At 41.1% G+C, this 17,646-nt stretch overlaps 3 protein-coding genes across 10 annotated transcripts in view; 1 reads left to right on the forward strand and 2 right to left on the reverse strand.

The window, feature by feature from the left end:
• The window catches only part of LOC108089037 (Down syndrome cell adhesion molecule-like protein Dscam2), a 47,523-nt gene extending 45,343 nt beyond the window's left edge, over positions 1-2,180 (forward strand). For 6 of the 7 annotated variants that reach the window (XM_017187136.1, XM_017187139.1, XM_017187138.1 and 3 more), the window contains exon 32: positions 18-2,180. In XM_017187136.1, the coding sequence (XP_017042625.1) occupies positions 18-165 (148 nt within the window). In that variant the 3' untranslated portion in view covers positions 166-2,180. Of the gene's footprint in view, position 1 lies in introns of all 7 variants that reach the window. The other variant, XM_017187142.2, reaches the window with a different exon arrangement.
• On the reverse strand, positions 1,728-10,188 carry LOC108089039 (ceramide transfer protein). 2 transcript variants are annotated; one of them, XM_017187143.1, is made up of 9 exons: positions 10,045-10,188; positions 9,491-9,798; positions 8,185-8,577; positions 7,971-8,119; positions 7,651-7,711; positions 3,448-3,672; positions 3,153-3,384; positions 2,493-2,831; positions 1,728-2,431 (listed from the first exon to the last, which is right to left on the reverse strand). In XM_017187143.1, exons 2-9 carry the CDS (start codon positions 9,761-9,763, stop codon positions 2,304-2,306), a joined length of 1,800 nt encoding a protein of 599 aa, XP_017042632.1. In that variant the 5' UTR covers positions 9,764-9,798; positions 10,045-10,188; the 3' UTR covers positions 1,728-2,303. The 2 variants fall into 2 exon arrangements, with proteins under 2 accessions (XP_017042632.1, XP_017042633.1); XM_017187144.1 differs by lacking the exons at positions 7,651-7,711; positions 7,971-8,119; positions 8,185-8,577; positions 9,491-9,798; positions 10,045-10,188 and adding an exon at positions 6,393-6,728.
• A 416-nt stretch (positions 10,189-10,604) lies between these two features.
• Positions 10,605-17,444, reverse strand: LOC108088944. The gene is made up of 4 exons (XM_017186967.1): positions 17,171-17,444; positions 11,704-12,082; positions 11,229-11,640; positions 10,605-11,167 (listed from the first exon to the last, which is right to left on the reverse strand). Exons 2-4 carry the CDS (start codon positions 12,059-12,061, stop codon positions 10,894-10,896), a joined length of 1,044 nt encoding a protein of 347 aa, XP_017042456.1. The 5' UTR covers positions 12,062-12,082; positions 17,171-17,444; the 3' UTR covers positions 10,605-10,893.
• Positions 17,445-17,646: the final 202 nt, after the last annotated feature.

The raw sequence follows: 17,646 nt of genomic DNA on the forward strand, positions 1-17,646 counted from the left end.
GAACCCTGTACGTTTAGCATATCCAACTATCCACCAAACTATCAGGACCACATAAATCCACCAGCTCGTTTTTCGGATGCCAACGACAAGACGAAGACCCAGACGTCGCCACGAATGCGTGCCAATCAGAAACTACACCGGGAGGCTTTCCAAATAAATGTCTAGGCCCCTCCCAGGAAGGGAGTTAATTTTAAACGTAATCTTAAACTGAATGTATAAACGGGAATCGCGTGAAACGAAGCTGTACAATTTGTTGTAAATCCACCCAGAAGAACGATATAAAGAAATCGAAACGAAATCCAGCTAACTAACTCGAAAACAATAGCTAAGTCGGCGAATCTACGAAGCATTTCAACTATTTACAACAGAACAGAAAACGGTCAGGAAGCGAATTAATGAAAAATAAGAAAAAAATACGAAGGAATCGAATATTACAAACTTTTGAGAGATCTTTGATTTTCAACGAACATCGGTTTTTGCAAACGAACGGAAACAGCACGCGAAATAAACCATAAGACTTATTTACACACTGATTATGCTTAGTTGAACTTAAAAAGCTGCGTAAGTGTAATGAACATAAACTTAAAATAAGTTGAGGCCGACGAGTGGACGGGAAATTAATAATTAATTAATGTTATAGATCCTAAATTAAGCATTTAATGTATGATAAACCGAACTGCGGCAGGCCGCAGATGTGAAATGTCGGGCAAGAGCAGATAACGAATAGTATTATACTATATGCGCATAACAATACTATAAACGGATAAAAAGACGGCCTTTGTGCTAAGCGATAATTAAAGAAGAATTACCGAAATTCTTTGCATTTCTAGTAAATTATGAACGTTTCGTTCCGTTGATCCGCATTGTTTGTTTCCATTGATCCAGTTTTGCATCAGTTTGTAAGTGTTTGCGACAAGAAGAATACTTGACAACAACTGTTAGCTAGTTACTTAAATGAATTAAATTAATTTACGGGGATACAGTAACACGAATGCATTCAGATAGTTTATGAAACTGTTGTACATAGCTAAGCGTCATACAATTACTTCTAAAATCGTATTATACAGCAAAACCGAAAACCGAATACCAGGAGCATAAGAGCGTATTAAATGTTAGTGGAAGATATTATCGAAAGCCAAACCAGCATGCATTTCCATAAGCCGAAACTAAGCGACCGCTCAAAACTAGACAACTACTGACCCAAAACAGAACATACAAACATATATAGCCGAATATTTGCCAAATAGCATACACACACCCGACACACAGACACTGCTCCTGTACCATATAGACATACGTATGTATTTATAACTCTATTTTACAATAGCTACAACGACAAACAACCAAGCAACCAATTACATGACAATATGACACAAGTACATACATATAAAAGCATTAACTACAAAACCAAAGATTGTAAACGTAACTCCAGTCGTGGATGATAAACTTATAAAGTTGAAGTTGAAAGAATTAATTAGAATCGAGAACACATTTGGCAAGGCAACTCTTCAGACTGCACAACAAAAGCAAATTGTAGGCATTTAAAATTCTCGAACTGCAGTACTTGGTTGTAAAATTGAATAAAGGTGTTTTGGCATATTGCGATTAAGAGAAAAAAACTACATAAACAAGTTGTAAAATTACACACGAAAATTCTTCTAAAACAGCACTGTTTATGTAAATTGAAAATAGTTCGCAGAAACAATGAAAACTTCAAATACATGACATGACATATGATAAAACCAAGCAAAGATCGTTTTATTATTGGGAGATAACAGAGTAAGTCGCATTTATTTACAGTTGAGTTAAACAGTTGTTGCTGGCGGGAATAGGGGAATATATATACTCGACTCATACGTATGCGGATATATAATATAGATTCACACCGAAAGGAAAGCTTCCTTAAAACTAAGCACTCTTCACATCTTGCAATTGTTGCATTTAAAGCATTCTCATAAGGATATACATTACAGATAGAACATTTCGGAACTAAGATCTATACAATGATTGTGTTTCACTTACACATAACTTAGGCTATATAGGTTACATTATATCTTAGTTGCTTTTTTCGGATACAAAAGGGAATTCTAACATTTCGCTTACAGAACACACTCGTACAAAAGGGCAAAAGTTGTAAAACTCAACGTTACGGTGTATAAAAACGAAGTAAGGAGTAGCAAAATGGTTTCCAGAAGTTAGTCGAGGCCGCCAACTGAAGGCTTCTTAAGGATTAGGTCCAAGCCAAATACGTGAGACGTCTCAGCTTTGATTAGTTTTGATTGCTTTGTTGCTTATGGCAAATATCAGAACATGATGGGCTTGTCCTTGCACTGGTCTATTACGTATCCCGTGAAGCGTTTCAGAAACTTGGGATACTCCCGCTTGTAGACGGCCCTTAGAGCACTCGCTGGCGCCCAGCCTCCGGGGTTAACTGGAAATAAAAACCAGTACATTACGCTAAATTCAATGAGTCGATGGACAGCAACACTCACCCACAGAGCAGTAGGTTATTTTGCAGGTCAGATCGCTACGATTCAAGGGCTGGCCCTTCACATAACCCTCGGGCAGATGGGTTTGGCAGGCCAGGATTACGGTCAGGAAGATCCGCACGCACTTCCCGTTCTTGGACTCCTGTTTGGCGTACTCCGTCGAGTTGTTGCACACCACCCACATGTCCCGCGCGCCCGGTTCCAGGTTGTCGGTGATCTTGCGCATGTGCGACCAGAACTGCGCATCCCGCTGACTCGCCGGCCAGATCCGCTTGTGGGTTTGCAGAAAGAGCAGGGTATCGGCTGAGATTTTCTCCAGTATTGTGCAGTCCTCCAGGGTGGCTGTGCAATACAATTAAACAAAGGTTAAGTCAAGGTGCAGCATTTCAAAACAGAACTTTATAGTATAAACTGACAAGTTCTTTTGTAACTAAGCCTGAATCAAATAATCTGTGTCACGATTTATTTCAAATAAGTCAAGATAATTCTTTCCTGTGATTCGACAATAAGTGCAGACAGGGCTCTTAATGTTCCTTGTTTAACGAGCAGTACCTCTTGCAGGAAACGTTTCCCACGTTCATAGGAAATGTAGTTGCCATTATTAATTTACAATCTTCGTTTTCCCTTTTCGTGAGCGAGCAAAAGCCTAATTCAAATACTCACTCTCCCAGTCATTCCGGAACTCGGGCATGAAGAAGTAATGGCACATTTCCCTCGCCGTCACGCCCTGGACGGTGTGGTAGGCCTTCAGGGGGTCCATCACCAGCCCGTTGACCTCCTCTTCGCGCTTGTACATTTTGATCTCCCCCTCGTCGGCGAAGATTTGCCAGCCATTGCCGTCCTGGCCAACGCCCTCGCGTGCGTAGTGCAGCTGCTCCTTGCACACGCGATCGATCTGCGGGGGATTAATTCAATTAGTGGGTATTTGAGGCGACAGATTGCCAAGTTCCGGTCCTACCTCGGGCCACAGGGCATGGCTGGTGGCCTCCGCCCCGGTGCCGAACTCCTCGCGCGCCTCCTCGCCCTCGGCCACCGCCTCGTGCGGCACGTTGACCAGCGTCTGGGAGATCTGGGACTGCAGCTTCAGCTTGAAGCGCAACTGCATGTCCTCCTCGATTTTGTCCAGGCCCGTTTCGACCGCATCGAAGAACTCATCCTCGGGCAATGTGGAATGTGGACCCTCCTGCAAATCGAAAACGGAAAATGAAAGGGAAACATCATAAATACAACTCCATTAGCAACGGGCACGTCCTGTTCTTATAAACTAAGTCAAGTTTAGCCCAAAACATCTTCGAAGGTTCGGCCTAATTAATTTTAATGACGAAACCGCATTCAATCCAATTGGAAAGAAATGAAACGTGCTTTGTATAAATTAATCGCCGACACTTGTGCGGCCAAATGGCCCAAGAAAATCCAATTTATGCTGTTGTTTTTTCGCCCGTTCCATTCCCTAACCAGTCGGCTGGCGGAGATTCTCGTAGTTGGCTGGCATGCGTAATTGGGCGAGCATAATGGACACAAAGGCGCATCATTGTGCCATGAATACGAAAGCAGAAGACCGCCAGACGGGGCTTGGTACTTGAATCCCATTAAAGCAGTGGAAACTCTCGGGGGAAAAACACTGGAAGCTAAACGCCTAACGAACAGAATGGGTAACTTGTTACGAATTTTTAAACCGCAAATTATAATGTTACCGGTCGACCTTGACTTTTGCTTTATGATAAGCAAAGAAAATTCAAATTGGTCAAAGTTCTGAATATCTTTTTTTATAAGTATTTCCTTTAAAGATGAATTAAAATTGTGCTTTAGAGCCAACCGTTGTTGTAATTGATCTGCTTATAAAAGGAGCAAATGAAGCACAAAAACCTATGTAAGCCACAAAACACTTTCCATTAAGAAAACCAACCATTTTAGGCTTATTAGGATCCCATTTCCCTGATAGCGGGTGTTTACTGTAAACGTTCTGACGTCTGCGAGTGGCGCGTGTATCACCAGAACGGCAACCGGCACAAAATAAATGCCTCGAATGGAATTTTTGCGGAATTGAATTTATATTTATTAATTAAGGCAGACATGTGCGTTTCCACTGGCGGTGAAATAAGTACACACCCCGGCGTGAAGTCGAGTGCATCATCATCATTTTGGCCAAGTGGCTCTGGGAAATGGCCAGCGATGAAGTCATGGACTAAATGTACTTATTCCTGTGGCGTCGCTTTGTCTCCTCTTACCAGGCTCCTCCGCAAATGGCTGAGTTCTAACCGACAAAAAACCTTTAAAGGCGGGCAAAAGTTTTTCTCCTTTCACAGCAGGTGGATAGGAGGAATCCAACCGCGGGAGAGCCAAACAATGGAGAGAAGGGTTTGCGTGGCAAGCGAAAGCAGAGAAAGCCAACTGACTAGCGTCCTGGCGAGTCCTTCTGTCGAGCGCAAGGACACAAAACAAACTGTTGCTGATGGCCAAAACGGAAAAGCAACACGGCCAGGATGAGAGGAGAAGAGAGCAGAGAACGCCAAACAAAGAGAAAGAGAGAGAGAGAGAGAGAAGGAGAAAGCGGGTGGGTGAGAGCGAAATTCGGAAAGCCCGCAGAGCAAAAAGCTTTAAGGGGGGGGTAAGGTTTTAGAGGCCAAAAAAAGGGCCATGTTTGATTTTTTTTGCGGCGAAATGAGTAAGTTTATTTTATTGAGCTTAATTACATGTTATTGTTTAACTTTTGAAGAGTATTAGAAAAAAAAATTATTTAAAAATATTAAGAAATAAGCCTGTGGCGGCTAATCTTCCGAAGCGCCTTAAGAAAAAGTTGTTTTGCGGTGAACATCATAGGGCGTTAACGGATCATCTTAAAAATAAAATGTGATATGCGTTGTAAAGATAATGAATTTCCCGAGGTCATCAGGAAGAGTTTTTTTTTAATTTATTTTTTGTCTATTTTTGGGAGCACTTGAAAGTGAAAAGTGCGATTTTAGCTTAAAAAATCGCTGTTAATTTATTTTTTAAAAATAGAAAAAAATTAAAAATTAAAAAAAACTCTTCCTGATTACCTGCGTATTTATGTTGAGAATTTGTGTTAAAAATTTGAAAAGGATCGGTTCAGTAGATTTTGAGTTCTGATGTTCACCGACTTTCAAAATAGCGTCTTCGGCAAAATCGATTCAAAGTATTTTTATACGTGAAAATACGTCCAAATACGGTTGTTTAAAACGCTGTAACTCCGTTAGTTTGACTTTAATTGACTCAAAATTTTTACACAATGTTCTTAACACATTGGTCATTCAGAAAAAAAATTTAAAAAAAAATGTAAAAAAAAATTTTTTAAAACCTTACCCCCCCCTTAATGAAAAGGATTTCTCGCATTTAAATAATAAATCAATGCGTGGGGTTTTAGCCACAGCACTCGAAAACTTACAAACGCTCGAAGGGAGGAATGGTGGCCCACAAATGAGGCCAATTTGGTTTTTAAATCCAACCGCCATCCTTTTATCACTCTCATTTGGAACATATCCACCGACACTTATAAAAAATACAATTTTAGTGTCAGTTGAAATTAAATTGATCAACATTTATTAATACTTTTTTAACCACATAATACTCTTGTAAATTATAATCCTCAATTATAAAATTGGTTTCTAACAACAAACCTCCTATTTTGTGCTTTTTAATAAATAAATTCTTTTTCGTAAACCTCTCTAACAAATAGATATTTTACACTGAACATATTTTAAAAAAATCTGTTTTATAATACCTCAAAAAGAAAAATTTATATGGTCTTTCAATTACGTTTATCAAGTTTTATAACCAAAAACCAATCTCAAATATTCCTGATGACAAGCACTCCTTAAAAGTATTTTTTTTTCTGATTACAAGCACTCCTTAAAGTTGTTTTTAAATAAATTTTGGGTAGTGTACCTTTATTTGTTTGACTTTGCCCTTCTGAAAACCGCCGGAGCGCCAAAGAAATCGCGCCGAGGGCATGGCGTTGACGTTGTTTGTAAATTTATAAATTTGTATATTTCTAATTTGGTGCGTGCGGCGATTTTATATTTGCAACATGAGCTAACACTTGTTACACTTGTGTATATATACGTATTTATAATAGCTCTTTCAATGCAACACAGAAATTTCACAATCTGCACACTCAATTAATTGCCACGACGAATATGAAACAAAAACGGTTTTGTTTTGAATTGTTGGCTAGCAAATTTGTTTATGATTGCTACGTGCTGGCTACTCGATCGCTAACCGTCGACTGACCAATCTACCTCATAAGCCACAAACCAGACAGCAGTAAGCCAGGCTAAAAGGCAGAGCTCAAAAATGAGAAGAATTTTGAATGCTCTAACGTGAATTTTTCTAACGGAAAACCAATGCAATAGAACAATTTATTATAACAATACAGCCTCTATACAAAAACATAAACTATTTAAAAAAAAACATAGGTACATTACAACATGAAGATGATAGGAAAGCCATTTTGAGTATGCATATGAAATATACCTCTATATAGAGTGAGCACTTTGACCAACTATTGGATCATTTGTCAACTTCAATGTCTGCAATATTGGCTCGAGGTAAATCTTCAGAAACGTCAGACTGTCAATCCGGACTGAAGAAACCGTCTAAACGCCCACTCTTTCAGCTTGAGCAGTCGCCAAGTGATTGAACCAAGAAGCCTGACCAAGTCGAGCACTAGCATCCCGTTATGGTCTCCGATTAGGGGAATACCAACAGTAACCACAAATATAAGCACATGCAATTAAATTGTAATTGAGAGGGCAAACAAAACTTAGGCAAAAATCAACAACGACAACGATATTGCATGACCCATTGCAGATAAGAGCAAAACATCGGAATTTCGTGTCAGCCAAAAGTCGGGTCCAACCATAGCCATTCCACGATTCAATTGTAGGCGCTTAAATAACAGTCCAGCGTGTTCTACTTCCCGTAAATATGATGAAATCTCTGACACAACGTCGAACCGGGCCGTTTATTTTAAGACGCAGACAAATCACACGCAAATCGTTTTACGAATTTCGCGCCACTCTCTCGTTCGGCGATTGTTTGTTTTTTTTTCTTTCAGTGGGAACGTGTTTGGCCCCGATTCGAGCAGCAATGACCGTGAATGCGATTACGCTTGTGCTTTAGCGGGCTGTAAACTTGGACTTACCTCGAAATCTGGGCCAGGATATGATAAACGCTTCATTTTCTCGATTTCGTCCTTGAACTTTCTGCAAAGAAAATAAAAACACAGACGATTCTGTTTAGCTTTGACAATGACGAATAGTAAAAATTCAAATTAAGGACAAGCATTTAGTGCAAACATTTTAAAATAATTTGGAAGTTTTAAACACTTAGTCAAAGGATCAAAGTTTAAAACATTTTAAACCCACAAAAAAACTTTTATTATTTTGGGGTAAAAAAAAATGTAACAAAATCAGTCTAATGGGTTTCGCCCTTATGTTTTCTAGTCCGACTAGGTCAACCTACTTGCTCTGGTCCTCCGAACGGCGGCGCTTATCAATTTCACGCTCCAGTTTCCGTTTCCATGACTCATCACTCTCGGCGATGATTTCTAGGCAATGATGCAGGGTGGTAAGCACGCCAGACGTCGTGGCCCGAAACGTGATGGATTCCCCCTGTGAAATCGAGTGTTGCACTGAGTACACATGGCAAGTAATTTCCGATAAGTCCTCCACTTTACCTTGAAATCGATGGACTTGAGTCCGTCGCCCAGATCCAGGGGTTGGGCATTGTTTTTGTTAACCTCCGAGCAGGCGTCAAAGTATCGCTGCAGCGTCTCGATCTGTCCAAACAGGATATCCTTAAAGGTCTCCAGCTCGCCGACCTTTTCGCGCAGGTTGCGCTGCGTCTTCTTCAGGCTTCCACCACTGGTCAGCGAAATGGTGTTCGACTGCAGGCTCATGGTGCTGCCATGGCGCCGCAGAGAAGTGGTGTCCGTGCTGCCCGTGTCCTCCTTGTACAGCTGCAGCACCTCCACCCAGTGCATGCGGTCCTCACTGGTCTCCGCCCGCAGGCACCAGTTGTTGAGATTGTTGACCACCACATCAAAGCGCAGCTCGTCTGATTCATGAGCCTGGCGAAGAAGAAACCAGGATAAAGTATCTAAGTATCTACCTACATTTTTTCTAACGCTTTGGGAATGGTTATTTGAATGGACGGTTTACAGAGAATTTCCCGGGCATAATTTTTGAAAGCTATGTGAAGGTTTTTGTTACATTGCCATAACATTGCTTTTATGCTTAAATAAGCTAATCAGAAGTAATCATTAAATGCCTGCCAGAAAAAAAAAAACACTTAATTATAAGATTGACCTTTCACCTCTAAATGTGGAACATGCAGTCAAGCCCTCACAACTAAAACTATTGTTTGGCTATAAATAGTTGAGTTAGAAACCCATTGGGTTATGCAATCGATTAAGCCCAATAAAAAGATTAACTCTAAGAGACTACGATTAAGGTTTGACTTAACTGTATTCCAATCAAGGCAATAAAACGAATGGCGATTAATGGTAGAACACTTTGAAAACAGATTAAGCATTAATATCTTTAAATAGGATCAGTATTCCTAGAGTTAACGGAAACTGCAGAAATGGTCGCTGCGAGTGAGTCACCATTGTTTATATGGTTTTGTCAGCTTCGACAGTATAAATAGATAAGTACACACTGGTGGTGAAACACCCTTGTAGAACAACACGCCCTCCTGTCAACACAAGGCCTTAGAGCTGCGGACTGAGGGGCTCTCCACTTACATTGATGACTTCAATTTGGTCTATTTTGGTCGCCCAACGTTAATTGATTGCGCTGCATTGATTGCGTCGCTCGGAATCGGAATGGGAATACGAGTGCGGGTATTGGCATGAGAATGGGGACCTTGGGTCGTGGTCATCGTTGGTTAATGTGTTCCAAACACATGCGCACACACTCACGCCCATTACTTTTTTATTAGTCCAATTGAAGGCACTTGTTGGAGGAGGAGCTTCGCCCTACCTTAATGGTGGCCTTGGTCAGGCTGATGGCTCCGCGACACCCAAAATCCGACTCGGATTCGGACTTGTAGTACGAGAGGGTGCCGTCCTTCAGGACGATATAGCGTGGCTGCCAGCCGTAGATGTAGTTGGTCCACTTGCTCAGGTAGCCCCTCAGTTCAATGCTGTTGTCCAGATACTCCTCCTCTTCGGAGACATCGCTCTGGGATTGGGATCCCGCCGCCGCCTCATTGCTCGACGGTGGTGATACCGATTCCCCAGCGTTTGTGTCCATCGTCTGTCAACGCCGGAATTCCACTGCCAAGTTATCTGTAGAGAAAACAAATCGTTTGGGTATATCTTAATCAGCAGGTTGCCGCAGAAGATTAAAAATATATTGCGCCACGTCCGCGCAGTGTAAACAACTACAATGCCGGTTGGCAATTTGAAGCGGCCACCCATATCGTGATAATCCAATTCAATCAGCACATCGCCTGACTCACAAGTTTCCACTGGGAAAGATACCCCGGCTCCGGAGCCGCTTGCCCCACTCCAAAAACAAAAAACAACGCTCACCGTTCGCTTATTGATTGCCTCTACGATCCGCAAACATCTGTGCAACACGTTCGCTGGCTTGTTTGTGCAGAGTTTGGTAAATAAACGAAAAGAACTCACGACACGAGAAAAGTTTAGACTGCGAAATCAAAACAAAGCTGCCAGTGTGGCCAGACGGCGGTAGTGAGCTTTGTTTAGGTGAAAAGGCAGAACCAAAACACGCTGACTCCACTGGGTGTCAAAAATTATTTAAATGTTAAATTATGTGTTATAAAAACACTTTTTGTGAAATTTGTTTTGAAAGATGTTGGTTATTTGAAGAATATTGTGTTTTTCTTAAAACATCTGAAAAACACTCAGTCAGGCCATGCAAAGATGCAACTCCAGTGCTGGGTAACGATAGAAGTTACAGTTTATGGCGGGATTTTAGATGAAGTGCTTATAATATTCAAAAGTCTGTTAGCTTTTCATATTTTCATTTAAATTTTTTATTTAAATTGCCTACTCGTCGACAACTTGAACAATTGCATTAAAGCTCATGAAGCAGACTCATATAACATAAAAAAGTGCTGGTCGGAGATTTTCTTTTTATTTGTCAAGGTTTCATTTATTGGGAAGCAGAATATGTTCAGTGAGGTCGAAGGGTATTATGCCACAATTGCTATTATTTACAGACCACTAGGCAAACAGAGATACGAATCTAAGCAATTAACAACGCCTATGACTAACAATAAATAAAATAAATAATAATAAATTAATTAGTAAACGTTAATTACGAGCAAGTGACTTTGAGGGCGTGCTCAATTCAAACGCAATCTATAAACTAGACGAGGTCAACAATGAGAGTTTTCAAGGATGAAAGGATTGCTTCTACATATACACATTGTTGTCCCGATCTCGAGTGGTGGGCAGCTGGATCGCCTGCTGCTCGTGATACTCTCCCACCGGTCTGTCCGTGGGTTTTGTCCTTTTCGCCTTGGTCGCCGGAGCTGGTTTGCTATATTTGCTGGACAAGGCCTTGAAAATGCTCTTGGGACAGGCCTTAAAGTAGGGGAAGCACTCTCCGGGAGCCTGCTTTCCCTCGCCCACCTCCTGAGCCTGGACATAGTCGGGCACCAGGTCAGAAAATGGCGATTTAGTTACCCTAAAATGTAGAAAGTGTTAACAAAATATACATTTTTCCATTTTAAAGAATTTAAACTTACGTAAGAAACAGCTTTGTCATTTCACCAAACACCCCAAACTTTTCCAGGCTTCGCGAATGCATCTCGCAGATGGTCCTCAGCAAACAGGCCTTGCCGTCCATGCCGAAGGTGGAGAGGAAATCCTCGACCACGCCGTACAACAAAACCCTCTCTCCGCCGTGGAAAATATGCTGCAGTCCGGAGGGCAGTTCCGGAAACTTCGGACCCTCCTCGTGCACTTTGAAAGGCTGATCCTCGTCGCTCCTGCTGCGCTGTTCGCTGAGATCCCTCCTCCGGCGCTGGACATGCAGATACCGGGCCACATATTCACCCACCATGTGACCAGCCTCGTGGCCAAAGGAGCGGGCAAACAAAGGCGGCAAATCACCCAGAGGATTTTGGTTGTCCGTCAGTCCCAGCTTGTCGAAGTCAACTGTCGATCGGGGGAAAGGAGTTAATTGACTAATCACTGGCATTGGAGAAGCACACGACTCACTGGTGACGGGGAAGCTAATGGTCAGGTTGGAAAAGAATCCCTCGGGCGGATGTCTGACCAGAGGCATGGCGATGGTCGGCACAAAAGTCAGCGAAGTGCCCGGCGGCAGGGCCAATCTTCCATCGTCCGTGATCCAGATGAGACGCTTCTTTCGTATGTGCGGCGTGTCCGGGGAATCTTCTGCATAGTCCGGTGTCGCCTGGGCGTCCGCATCCGCCAGCTGTGCTGCCATATCCAAATCCTGGCCAGCATCCGCCTGTCGATTGAGCGCCAATGCATTTGGACATAAGCTGACAACTGGCAGTAGCAGAAGGAGGAGCAGGTGGCTGTGGCGCCTCAACACGTTCTCCAACTTCATTATTTTGTTAGCCGATGAGTGCTGGGATGGTAATAAATATGTTAAAAGAGTTGCTAAGCAAGTTGTCAGTACATGTTGATAGTCTAATTAGTTATAGTGGATAATATAACAACGCTTCACTTTTAAGTATTTAGTGGATTATTAGATTATAGCTCAACTACCAAATAGATGCTGTCATAATTATGTTTATATGCTGATAATAGTGATTAGAGAGGTAAGAGCCACATGCAACAGACAAATCGATCACCGTTTAGAATGAAAGCTGATTGCTCTATTTCCAATAAAAAAGAGAAATAGAACAAGAAAATGGAAAACATTGAAAGCATTTTAACTACAAGAAAATTATTTGTTTACTTTTCACTTCTAATAATTATAGTACTACTCCTGTTTGCAACACAAAAAAAACTGGACTGGACGTGGACTTCCATTCCAATTTCGAGCAGCTAAAAAATTGAGTTGGCAAAACACTGGCTTAATGGCCATCATTATACAACAGTTGTATAACAGCAATTGTGGCGCTCACATGGCCTCACCTACTGGATTGCACTCCCCATTCTGCATTCTCAACTAGATTTTAGATCCCACCTGCCTTCCCCTTTGAAGCATCCCCCTTGGTTTTCATCATAATTTTAACTGGTTTCTTTGCTTAGAGCTCTGAGTTGTGCCGCATGTCGATTTTTTGGGTAAGCTTTTCCCCACTTCTCCAACTTCTTGGCATTGTTCCAGCTGCACTGGCTTAAACCGTTAGCCTTGGCAACTTGAATACTGATTACGACTTGAAACTAAAGCCACACAAACACACATCAATCGCATTGGCAAGGAGAATTGGCAATACGCGTGTGTATTCAGTGAAAGCATGTTAACAAATTGATTTATAATTCTAAACGAAACCAGTTGCACTAGTCGTCGATTTCACCCCGAAAAGAATATAATTGGGAGCAAGACGCACTTTTACCGCACCATCGATATCAGTGATGCAACTAAGCAAGAACTTGCCACTTGCCACTTGCCACAGCCGGTTCACTTTGGTTTGAAATATGGACAGACGGAGTGTTGGCGATCCGTTAGCGATCCGAGGCGATCATTAGAGCCTCAGCCAGATGCGGCAGCACTTTCCCAAAGGCTGCAATTTGACGGCCATCTGGGAGGTGCAGGTTCTCCGGCTATCTAGACCAAGGCATTCCATCCCACTCCGCACACACACACCTCCTCAAAACACTCATCGCCTCAATTACCAGAAAAGGTTTGCCAGAGTTTCTCCCAATTTGACAAAGTTACAACTGAGTTGAACAAGATATCAAACAGGCCAGTGGGTGTAACTTGAGGTGAAAGATATTTAATTTACTTGATATATAAGATACGATTATATTTACCACAATCCCTCTCAATAGAATAGAATTAAAAAAAACTTTATCACAAAAGGATAGAACTTAAAAAAAACCTAGTATAAATTTAAATAAATTAAATTTTTCACCAAATAATTTTTCCTTGCATTTCTAAGCTTTTTATACCCTTGCAGAGTCAAAGGGTATTATAATTTCAGTCAGAAATTTGCAACGCAGTGAAGGAGACACCTCAGACCCCATAAAGTATATATATTCTTGATCAGCATCACGAGAAGAATCAGAATACGTCTGTACATCTGTCCGTCTGCCCGTCCGTCCGTCTGCCCGTCCGTCCGTCTGTCCGTCTGTCCTCCTGTCCGTTTTCGCGCAAACTAGTCTCTCAGTTTTTAAGCTATCTTGCTGAAACTTTCCCAAAAGGTCTGTAGTCATTGCAGGCAGTATATAAGTCGGAACGGGCCGGATCGGCCGACTATATCGGATAGCTCCCATACGAGGGAATGAAATAAAAAATTCTAACGCCGTTGTTTTTCATCAGATCGACTTGATTTCTATATCTTGATAACTACATCTTATAGCTGCCATATGATCTATAGTCGAAAATATGGAAAATTAATAGAAAAGTCATAGCTTCGATGTTGTTTAGCCTTTATATATTTTGTTTGGCATATTTGATGACTGCAAGGGTATAGAAGCTTCGGCTTTCCGAAGCTAGCTTCCTTTCTTGTCAGTTTTAATTAGCGTTTACTGGGTCCCAGTCTCTCCATTGCGTCTCCTAAGTTAACCATAGCCAGAATAGCGACAACGACCAACAAAATGTACCTCATGATTGCGAATGTTGATGTGGTCCAGAGCTGGAGGATAATATATAGGTTTCCCCTAAGGTTAAGCGAATCTAATCCAATTGTATTTAGATTTCCAATAACATGCATAAAAATCCATAGATAAAAACGTTTGCTAAGCATTTTCAATTTTTTTTTTTTTAATTTTTTTGAATGAAATCCCATGTGGTTTTTTAAGTGTAAACAATTTAAGCTTGATCTTGTAGAGCCTTTTTCCCCATTTTTATACCCTTGCAGAGCAAAAGGGTATTATAATTTCAGTCAGAAGTTTGCAACGCAGTGAAGGAGACACCTCAGACCCCATAAAGAATATATATTCTTGATCAGCATCACGAGTAGAATCAGAATACGTCTGTACGTCTGTCCGTCTGTCCGTCTGTCCGTCTGTCCGTCTGTCCATCTGTCCATCTGTCCGTCTGCCCGTTTCCGCGCAAACTAGTCTCTGAGTTTTAAAGCTATCTTGCTGAAACTTTCCCAAAAGATCTGTAGTTATTGCACGCAGTATATAAGTCGGAACGGGCCGGATCGGCCGACTATATCGGATAGCTCCCATACGAGGGAATGAAATAAAAAATTCTAACACCGTTGTTTTTCATCAGATCGACTTGATTTCTTCCAGATGGCGTTTTCGAACTGTTATTGAATTTCGGATTAAATTTGATCAAATCAGATCGGATAACTCTATCATATAGCTGCCATAGGACAGATCGAAAAATATATATAGAATTAATGGAAATAAATTGATAACATCGTAGTTTTTTATCCCACGAGCATGATTTTTTGAATATCAAGTTTTTTAACAACTCTTATGTTGAGAAAAAAGTTTCATACAAATCGGACAACTATATCTTATAGCTGCCATAGGAAAAATCGAAAAATCTATATAGAAATAACGGAAATAAAATTATAACATCGTTGTTTTTCATCAGACAAGTATGATTTTTGGAATACAGAGTTTTCTTAGGACTCTTAAATTACGAATTAAATTTGATCAAAATCGGACAACTATATCATATAGCTCCCATATGATCTATAGTCGAAAATATGGAAAATGAATAGAAAAATCGTCATAGCTTCGGTGTTGTCAGGCTTTATGCATTTTGTTCGACATATTTGATGACTGCAAGGGTATATAAGCTTCGGCTTGCCGAAGCTAGCTTCCTTTCTTGTTTCACAGATCATTTTAATTGACAGAGTTGGATTCTTTACGTTGAAAACAAATTTTCAATTTTTTCCTTTTCAATTTTGAGTTTAATTCATTAAAATTAATTACAGACTTTTCAATGGATGGTTATGGATATTCTACGTCAATGCATAGCCAAAGGTTCGGTTAAGTTTCTCCGCAATTAGACAAAGCTACAAGGAAATTAGGCCTATGTAAATTTCCTGTCAAAAAGTCACTTTGGGCAGACAGGCGTAAAACCGCTGGGCGTGGCACGCAAAAAAAGGAAAATGCAGATGAGATTAATTGCAACTCAGTGATAGACGTTAAAATCGAAATGGGGTCACTATCTAGGCTGAACAGGGAGGCAAACGACTGGGCAAGTGCGTCGAGGAAGCGCCACAACTGGCCAGTCCACTATACTTCACTCCACTTGACTCTGCTCCACTCCTCTGCAATCCAATCCTCTTCAGCCGTCGGAGACGCCTATGCGGAAACTCTCGCTTTTGGCCATGAATGGTGGCCTAACACATGTTGGCCAAGGATCACTTTGATTTTTATGCGAAAACTTAGACGAAGCTTAAATGCCTTTCAGGCAAAAAATAATAGGTGTGTCGAAAATGGGTTGGAAATTTAAATGCTCAAGAATAATAACAGTGATTAGCTTCAACTTTTACACACACTTTAAATAAAAAGAAAATTAATGGCAGCTTAAAAGCCATACTAAAATAAATGTGTGAAACAATTTTAAATTTATTTTTAAATGCTTTAATGTTCCGAATAATATACTTTTAAAGACTTTATGTTATGGGTCCCAAAACATTTTTGAAGTGTTTTTTTAATGCAACATTAATGTATAATAGTTCATTACACATCTAGATAAATGTAAAATTTACTACCTATATGACAATGTTTAATGACCTAACCCCAAAAGGTCTTGCTTCTCATCTCATGTGACATAACTAAAAGGTAGCTGCCTTAAGTGCCGAAAATATGTTTACATATTTTGGGCATTAGATTTACAATCTTCGGTAGCCAATTTCATGTGCCAGGGGAATTACCCTTTGGTTAAAAAACTTGGCAGACACAAACAAACAACAAACACGCAACAAATGTCAGTCGGGAATGCGAGAGAAGTGAGTTGAGACCAAGACAGAGAAGAGACAGTGTCCGAGACGGAGAAAAGCCTTCGCAACTTATGGCGAATTAGTGCAGCTGAGCTTTAATTGGCGCCTGCTAAGTATGGACGTATCCACGTCCGTCTGTCAGAATCCAGAGAGTTTTGCTTTTACGGCGACATAAAGAAATTTACTTAATTTTTGCAGTGAAACCGAAAACTGGGTCAGCAGGTGAGTGCTGGCACTTCGGATCGAATAATAATTTTGATTATTTCATACCCGATCGCAGCTAAGTTGACACGCGCCGAAAAGTTCGTTGCTTGAGTCTTTCGTTTTAGCTGGGCACGTTGCACCCGCACTGCGAGAAATGGTGCCGAATAATTAATCAGAAATGCGGCAAACAAAACAAAAACAATTGTTGCGAAAGGTATTTTTTTTTCTGTTTTTTGGCAGAGGAAAGTGCAAGTGTCCACCGGATTTCGATTCGAATTGGATTTGAATGTTGATGTTCGTGCCTCGAATAAGTGAAGAAATCAATTAAAATAAGCGGGGGTAGAAAGTTGTCAAGCGATAACGCCGGACGCATGACAATTAGGTAATTAGGTTTTTCTTCGCACATTTTAAAGGCAGGAGCCTAGGCTTACATAATCTTTATTTCCAGGGAAATATCTTCCAAACTGGTTAGGTAGATTGTCCTATATTCCGCTGGAAAGTTCTCCTTCCTTATTTCTTTATGTAGAGAAACAAATTTACATATGTTTTTGCCTAAGCTCAACCCGCTTTTCACTTTTCAGAATGCGCTTGGCGGTCCTTTTGGTCGAAGGAAAAGCGCCTGTCAAAGCCTCAATGGGTTTTACGTTTCAGTTTTCGGTTTCCGAGTTTATTTTTAGGACACGATCCGACAACCGCGCGCGCAAACGTTTGAAATTCAACTAAAGCGGCCAGCGGTCGAGGCGAACGATAAAAAGCAACGACGAACGGGCCAAACTACAATGCAGAAGTGAGGCCAAGAATTCAGGGGTCTGCGAGGGGAGCTCAAAGGGGGAAGTAGACGGGCAGAAGCTACCCGCCAGCCAAAACGGCAAACCAGTCAGCCAGGCCTGCAAAAATTCATTTTATC

The sequence above is a fragment of the Drosophila ficusphila genome, unplaced genomic scaffold, assembly GCF_018152265.1.
Source record: "Drosophila ficusphila isolate 14025-0441.05 unplaced genomic scaffold, ASM1815226v1 contig_106, whole genome shotgun sequence".
Classification (NCBI taxonomy): domain Eukaryota; kingdom Metazoa; phylum Arthropoda; class Insecta; order Diptera; family Drosophilidae; genus Drosophila; species Drosophila ficusphila.

Coding starts and splice junctions, on each gene's coding strand:
- LOC108089039 (XM_017187143.1), bottom strand. CDS start 9,763: ATGGACACAAACGCTGGGGAATCGGTATCACCACCGTCGAGCAATGAG. Junction 8,578..9,490: donor TGACCAAGGCCACCATTAAG/GTAGGGCGAAGC, acceptor CTTCTTCGCCAG/GCTCATGAATCAGACGAGCT. Junction 2,832..3,152: donor GTTCCGGAATGACTGGGAGA/GTGAGTATTTGA, acceptor TGTATTGCACAG/CCACCCTGGAGGACTGCACA.
- LOC108088944 (XM_017186967.1), bottom strand. CDS start 12,061: ATGAAGTTGGAGAACGTGTTGAGGCGCCACAGCCACCTGCTCCTCCTT. Junction 11,641..11,703: donor CATTAGCTTCCCCGTCACCA/GTGAGTCGTGTG, acceptor CCCGATCGACAG/TTGACTTCGACAAGCTGGGA. Junction 11,168..11,228: donor ATGACAAAGCTGTTTCTTAC/GTAAGTTTAAAT, acceptor TCTACATTTTAG/GGTAACTAAATCGCCATTTT.